At 33.9% G+C, this 7,702-nt stretch overlaps 1 protein-coding gene across 1 annotated transcript; it reads left to right on the top strand.

Annotated features, from left to right (window-relative positions):
* The first annotated feature begins 2,078 nt into the window (after positions 1-2,078).
* Positions 2,079-4,938, top strand: LOC123723401 (beta-parvin-like). Its single transcript, XM_045685970.1, has 4 exons — positions 2,079-2,090; positions 2,222-2,353; positions 2,553-2,642; positions 4,031-4,938. Exons 2-4 carry the CDS (start codon positions 2,236-2,238, stop codon positions 4,459-4,461), a joined length of 639 nt encoding a protein of 212 aa, XP_045541926.1. The 5' UTR covers positions 2,079-2,090; positions 2,222-2,235; the 3' UTR covers positions 4,462-4,938.
* The last annotated feature ends 2,764 nt before the right edge of the window (positions 4,939-7,702 follow it).

Genomic DNA, 7,702 nt, shown 5'->3' with positions numbered 1-7,702 from the left:
GATTCTAGATTAACTGGTATCCATCATATTAATCATATTGTTAAAAAATGTGAGAAAAATATTAACATTTTGCGTTCCCTATCTGGTGTCTGGTGGGGCAGTCACCCATATACTCAAAAACTTATGTACAACTCCTTAATACGTAGTCACTTAGACTATGGCACTTTCCTCCTTGACCCTTGCAACAAATCTGCCATGTGTTCTCTTGACAAGCTTCAATCTAAAAGTCTGAGAATAATCTGTGGGGCTATGAAATCGACACCTATTAATGCTCTTCAGGTTGAATGCGGCGATGCTCCCTTATACCTCAGAAGACAATACTTATCTGACCGGTTCCTTTTTAAAGTCATTCAATCTCCTTATCATCCTCTTATCTCTAAACTCCATATCCTTTCTGATTTTATCTCTTCTAATAAATATTGGTCCCACAAGGATTATCCCTGCCTTTTCATTAGTTTTATCACCTATCTCCGCCTCCCTTGTCCCGTTTTTCAGTGTCAAAAATTTCCCCTTTTTGACATCGCTTTTAAGGCTCTTATCTTTCAGCCTCAAATTCTTCTAGATCTCGGCATAGGAAAAAATTGTAATTCTGCAAATTCCCAGTTAAATAGATACATTGCCAAAAACTGGTCCGATTGGCTCATCATTTACACTGATGCTTCTAAGTTGCCAGACCAGGGCTGTGTAGGCTCCGCTGTTTGGATTCCCAAATACAATGTGATTCTCAATTTTAAATGCCCCCCTCAAGCTTCGGTCTTCTCTGGTGAGTCGATAGCTATACTGGAAGCATTATCTTTTATTGAGTCCCATAAACTAAATAAATCTGTTATTCTTACTGATTCTAAGAGTTGTTTACAGGCTATTGCTGCTAACCAATTTAAATCAAAATCTAAATTTCCTTTCATATTGAAAATTAAAAATTTACTCTACAGCTGCCATTCTAAAAACATTGAAGTTGTCCTTGCTTGGATACCTGGCCACAGTGGCATTTTAGGTAATGAAACTGCGGATCGTTGTGCCAAAGACGCCACAACTACTGGCTGCATGGATCACTACAGAGTATATTCTAATGATTTACTCCTGCTAGCTAAGCAACGATTGCTCTCTTCTTGGAATTCTTGTTGGCAAAAGACTAGTCCTTATAAAGGTAAACACTACGCTGATATTCAAGGATTTATTCCTCCCCGACCTTGGTTCTGCATCTTCAAAGATATCCATAAACGCGTTTCAAGTACGATCTGTAGATTAAGGCTAGGCCATACGTGTACCCCCGTCCATCTGGCTAAACTTCATATCAGGGACAGTTCTATTTGCGAATGTGGTCTTGATGAAGGCTCTCCAAATCACATTTTTTTCAGTTGCCCTCGTCTATCTTCTTCCCTCTATGATCTCCTTCCTCCTGACATTCCTCGCCCCATTGATCTCAAATCTCTTCTTTCCCTCGTCAACTCCCCTTTTGTTTATATTCTTAGTTCATTCATTAACCATAATAATATTAAGCTGTAGTTTATCTGTCTTTTAACCAACTAACCAATGTATATATTGTGTGCGTCTTTGCCCTAGGTACATCAACAGCGATCCTGTCATCAAACATTCTTAGCTACTCACTTAATTCTTAGTTACAATCTGTGACCTTGTTCGTTCACGAAACCCGTTTTATAAAGCAGAGTATAAAATACACTTGACATTGGCGAAATCTATAAGGAAACGCCATTAACCCAAGAGAACAACAATCTTTGGTTTGACTGACATAAAAATAAGTAAAACTTAGTCAAGTTTTGTGGGAGCCGGTAGGCCTTTTAAAAATACAAACTTTATTTTAATTAGACTTATATTTAATTACAAGTTCTAACGAAAGTTATGTATGCTCGCTTCCAGAGTTGGCTTAAGACTGAAGTTATAAATCTATTGTTCTTATTCTAGTGTAATCTAATACTACTGGAAACTCGACCCTTATGAATGTTATCAACATCCGTTTGTTGAGTCAGGAGATGATAACTACAAAGTAATACAATTGTTCTCAGAATATAGCGCTGACGCGGGCATTCATAGAGGTTTCAGCATACATAACTACTTACCCACTTTTAAAGGTAAATATTGTATGTTATTTATAAATAATGAAAAAACCATCGTTCTTAAATAGATATAAAGGTGCAGATGGCCGCTAATTTGAACAATCTCGTGAATATTATTTGATGGTGACTCATTTTTCTTGTTAAAGTTTCCTCATCGACAATGTCTTCACCACGCCCAAAATCTCCTAGAACACCCGTTTTACCAAAAAAGGAAGACAAGGAAGAATCTTTTTGGGATAAAATTGGTACTATTGGCCGAAAGAAGCGCATAAAGGAAGGTGAGTTGTTCTAATTTTAAAGTTTACAAAACATGTGTGTGGTGTGTAATTATAGATTACCTCATTCTACTCTGCACTAATTTAACTTTTTAACGTTATCATTATATTGCTTTTGATCGTAAAATATGTTATTCTAAATGGAAAAACAATTAAGAGAAACAGAAATACAGTAACATGATAAATTATTTTTTATGCACAGTACAAGATGTTCAAGCTGAAGGAAAGTATGCAATTGATTCACCAGGAAGCCCAACTGCACCAGAAATTCCTCCCGAGGAGTACAGCCTTCGTAAGCCTTAATTTTATATAGTTTATTAGCTTAGTTACTCTTCTAATATGTATTTAATTTCTACACCTATAGTTGACCTTGTTATAAAGTATGAAAAATTCCTAGTAATGTAGTTATAGAAGAGAAAAGTGGAAAATAAAAACAACAATACACAAAGAACAAACTTCTTTGCCCCTCAGCTGATCTATTGCAGAAATCTTACTAAGTCAATAAACTCCAAGGTCAAATTATCACCATAACTATATTATGCAGCTGTGTTGGCATTGAGGAAGAGTTTTGTACATCCAAATTTGAGAGATTTTAAAACCATTATTTTTTGGAATATTTATAGTAACATTAAATTTACACAATCAAACTCCTTATCCGTAGCATTGTGATATTATTATTTATAATAACTAAATACAGGAAGTAAAAAAAAAAAAAAAATTCAATCACATCATGATAAAAATTAGTTAAATTATTCAAACTTTCGTGAGACATTATCATTAACTTATATAGGAATGGCTAAAACATCCGGTGTCGTCACATAAATACAAATACAAATACAAATATACTTTATTGTGCACTATCATGGAGTTACAAAAAAGAAAGTACAACAGGATTTTCACAAAAGGCGGTCTTATCGCTAAGCAGCGATCTCTGCTAGACAACCTTTGGGTAGAAATTAAGCTAAGTAAACCAAATCGGTAGGGTGCACACGAACAGTGATAAGAAATAAAAATAAAAACAATAGAAATATTAATAAGAGAAAATAAAATAATACAATATTTCAGCAATATATAGCCAAATTAGAGCTGCAGATAGTGATCTTTGACATGTTTTTTAAACAATTCAATACTTTTACTGCATCTAATAGAGAGAGGTAAGGAGTTCCATAGTTTCACAGCGTAAACCGTGAACGATTTTGAGTAGAAAGAAGAGGTGTGTGAAGGAGTAAGAAGAGATATATATATACGTGAGTTTTTTAGCCGTTCCTATATAAGTTAAAAATTAGTTGATTATTATAGATTTCTATTAAACACCAAGAATCCACATCAACAATATCACAGCAAATATTTTCAATTTATTATTAAAAAAACAATATCACAATTACCTTCTTGCACATTTTGATATAAAGTTCAAATGAAGAATGATAATTTTAACACCAATTAAAGACAATAACTGTTCATATATAAAACCAAGACTGAACTGGACAATGGCACAGGATATATTGATTGATAATCTATTTTTAACATGCTGTTTATTTTATCCTTGCGTCAGAGTGAGATAACGAGTTCATTTTGTGAAATGAACTGTAGTTAACAAACATTTTAACATAATTAACATAGAGAATATATTTGGTTTTAAAATGTCTACAAGTGCAATGAGTGATGTAAATTATATTTCAGTTGATAATGAAGAGAGAGCGATCATTGAACCTAGATCATTAGAAGATCCTAGAGTGAAAGAGTTGATACAAGTATTAATAGATTGGATCAACGATGAGCTTGCTATGCAAAGAATTATTGTCAAAGATATAAGTGAGGATCTTTATGACGGGCAAGTTTTACAAAAGCTACTTGAAAAGTTGACTGAAACAAAGTTAGATGTGCCTGAAGTGACACAATCGGAAGAGGGTCAACGTCAAAAAACTGGCATAAAATTTTTTGTGCGAACCACAGCTCAGCGTTCGGAACCGTACGATAATTATCGTACACATACGATAATTTTGTGCATACATACGATGTACGATAGCATATTATTATCGTACGCAGATTGTACGATAATTTCTATCATGATGCAAAATTTGAGAATTTATATTATTTCACTCATGCGTTGATAGTCTAAACCGCAGTAGCATGATTTTATTTTGTCCAATAAAATCTTGAGAAAATACCGGGAAATACAAGTTCTTTATTCCTATTGGTCCTTACGATCCGCTCTACTAAGTTTCACCACTGCCAATACTGTAACTTTATCCAGCGCCTGCTGTACACGCTTTCTTATTGGTTAGTATAGCATCTACCAATGCGAACAAGAGAATATAAGTTCGATATTTCGATATTTCGATTATGTTCACACTTCATATGTATCGTATATTTTGTGTAGAAAAGTTGGCAGTTATTTCGTTATATTATTATGATTATATGTCCGTATTCGCTCTGACAAACGGAATTATTCAAATTAAGTGAAGAAAGAAGTAATTTTCTAGAGCAGCAAAATTTTGATCATACACTCGGAGTGATTGTACGATAATTTCGATCCATGTACGATAATTTTACGCCCCTGGTACGATAGTCAGTCCACTTCAAGTTGCTAACGCTGCCACAGCTTGTAAGTCTGTGAAGTGCAGTGTATTTTAAAGGTCAGAGGATTTACTGTACATGTGTTAAGAAAAAGATGGCAATAAGGTTTTTTTCTATAAAACTAAGATGTCCTTGTACCAGTGAATGAATATTATAATATTAATATTGTATTCATTTAAGAAGGTCGTATATCGAATGAAAACCAATATTAAATTTAATCAATTCTTTTTATTTGTTTAGGATTCGGAAGGAATTTAACAAAAATATAATTTAATGAAAATAATTTAAAAATGTAAAATTTGAAGATGACTTATCTTACAGAAATTTGCAAATAGATAAGAAATAAATTAGTTAACACTGCTGTACTTATTACATAGTCAAATGAAAACTAATAGAAAATTTAACAAATGATTAATTTATTTAATTAATTTTATTAGATTAATTAATTTAATTTTTATTGATTTAAAATGATTCTGATTTATTTTAATTATTAACTTAAATATAAAATTAAAAAATAATCAAGTTTTCATAAGTATAAAACAAGCAATGATTGATAAAGTACTAAAAACTAATAAAACATGTACATTCAATTAATCATCATATTTTCCACCAAGAAATCTGTGGTACTCTGTTATACACCGTTTTGTACCTCCGTGAAGTTGGCCCCCTCACTTTAATTTTTTTAACTTTTTTTTACGCAAATCGTTTGAGAATCGTTTGAGAGGGTTTGAGAGAAAAGAAATCGTTTGAGAGTTCCTACTTTCTCCGTAAAAACAATTTCAAATTCTAGTGTTAAGTTGGCCCCCTCACTTTACTTTTTTTTATTTTTTTCAATGCGAATCGTTAGAGAGTCGTTTGAGAGACATTAAGAGAAAAGAAATATCGTTTGAGAGTTTTTACTTTTTCTGTAATAAATATTTTAATTCTGGGCATCGAAAGTTACAAATCGATTTTCTTTTTTTTCCGAATTAAATATGGCAATCATGCACTTGGACGTTTCAAATTTATTGTGTAGGTAGAGAATGGTAAGAGAGTGATTGAGAGAAAAGAGAAATCGTTTGAGAGTTAATACTTTTTCTGAAATATATATTTCAATGTCGGAATCGAAAGTAACAAATCGATTTTTCTTTTTTCCGAATTAAATATAGCAATCATGTACTTAGACGATTCAAATTTATGGTGTAGGTAGAGAATGCTTAGGGAGTGATTGAGAGAAAAGAGAAATCGTTTGAGAGTTAATACTTTTTCTTAAATAAATATTTCAATTTCGGAATCGAAAGTTACAGATCGGTTTTCCTTTGCTCCGAAATAAATATGGCAATCATGCACTTGGACGTTTCAAATTTATTGTGTAGGTGGAGAATGCTTAGGGAGTGATTGAGAGAAAAGAGAAATCGTTTGAGAGTTAATACTTTTTCTTAAATAAATATTTCAATTTCGGAATCGAAAGTTACAGATCGGTTTTCCTTTACTCCGAATTAAATATGGCAATCATGCACTAAGACGTTTCAAATTTATTGTGTAGGTGGAGAATGCTTAGAGAGTGATTGGGAGAAAAGAGAAATCGTTTGAGAGTTAATTCTTTTCCTGAAATATATATTTCAATGTCGGTGTTGGCGCCGTTTCCACTACAGCACAATAGATGGCGCTGTATGTCTGTTAACTCGCGATGGTTAAAAATTTGTCTTGCTAGTAATATACTTCCCGCGTATTGCTGATACTTTGGTATATGTTTGGTTGGTTTTCTTTGTGTTCTTGAGGTCGTTTGAGTTCTGTAGTATTCGTTCGTTCCGCTGTTGGTTGTTGAGTCGTCCAAATTCCGGACACACGTTTCGTAGGAGTGTAAACAAGTGGTCCTTCGAGCCGGATCACTATGAGATTAAATACTACGTACACCATGAACCGCATCACCATGAAGATGAACACCATGAAATTGCTTCATGGTGGAAATAGATTAATGACAAATTTCTTGCAAAACCAATATTGGATTATAGGATTAAAACCGTTAGTGAAGAAGTGTGTAAGAGAATGCGTAGTATGTGTGAGACATAAAGGAATGGTTCTACAGCCAAAAATGGGTGAACTTCCTTCTGTTCGTATCACACCTGGCAGACCGTTCAAAACTTCAGGCGTCGACTTCGCTGGTCCAATACAGTTGCGTTCATCTAAGGGTAGAGGCCATAAAGCAGTTAAGGGATACATTTGTCTTTTCATTTGTATGAAAACAAAAGCAGTACATCTTGAAGTTGTAAGTGATCTTACCAGTAAAGGCTTTATTGCAGCTTTCAAGAGATTCATATCCAGAAGAGGACATTGTTCAGATGTTTGGAGTGACAATGGATTAAACTTCGTAGGGGCCGCAAAGGAGTTAAAGGATAACGCTAACATTCGTTGTTCAAGCGGTATGAAAGATATAGTTGAGTTATTAGCGAATGAAGGCACTATCTGGCACTTTATTCCACCGAGAGCCCCCAATTTTGGTGGCCTTTGGGAGGCTGCGGTTAAAAGTGCCAAAACTCATCTTGTTAAGGTCGTTGGAAACTCAACGTTGACATTTGAAGAGATGACAACTCTGCTATCACAGGTCGAAGCGTGCTTAAATTCTAGACCCATCTGTCAACTAAATGATAATCCAGATGATTTGTTTCCACTAACGCCAGCTCATTTCCTCATTGGTGAGGCAACTATGATAATTCCTGAACCAGACCATGAGAATACAAGATTAAGCGCATTAGATAGATGGACCTTAGTACAAAAAATGACGCAACACTTTTG

The sequence above is a fragment of the Papilio machaon genome, chromosome W, assembly GCF_912999745.1.
Source record: "Papilio machaon chromosome W, ilPapMach1.1, whole genome shotgun sequence".
Taxonomy (NCBI): domain Eukaryota; kingdom Metazoa; phylum Arthropoda; class Insecta; order Lepidoptera; family Papilionidae; genus Papilio; species Papilio machaon.
This window is presented reverse-complemented; position numbering and strand designations above follow the sequence as displayed.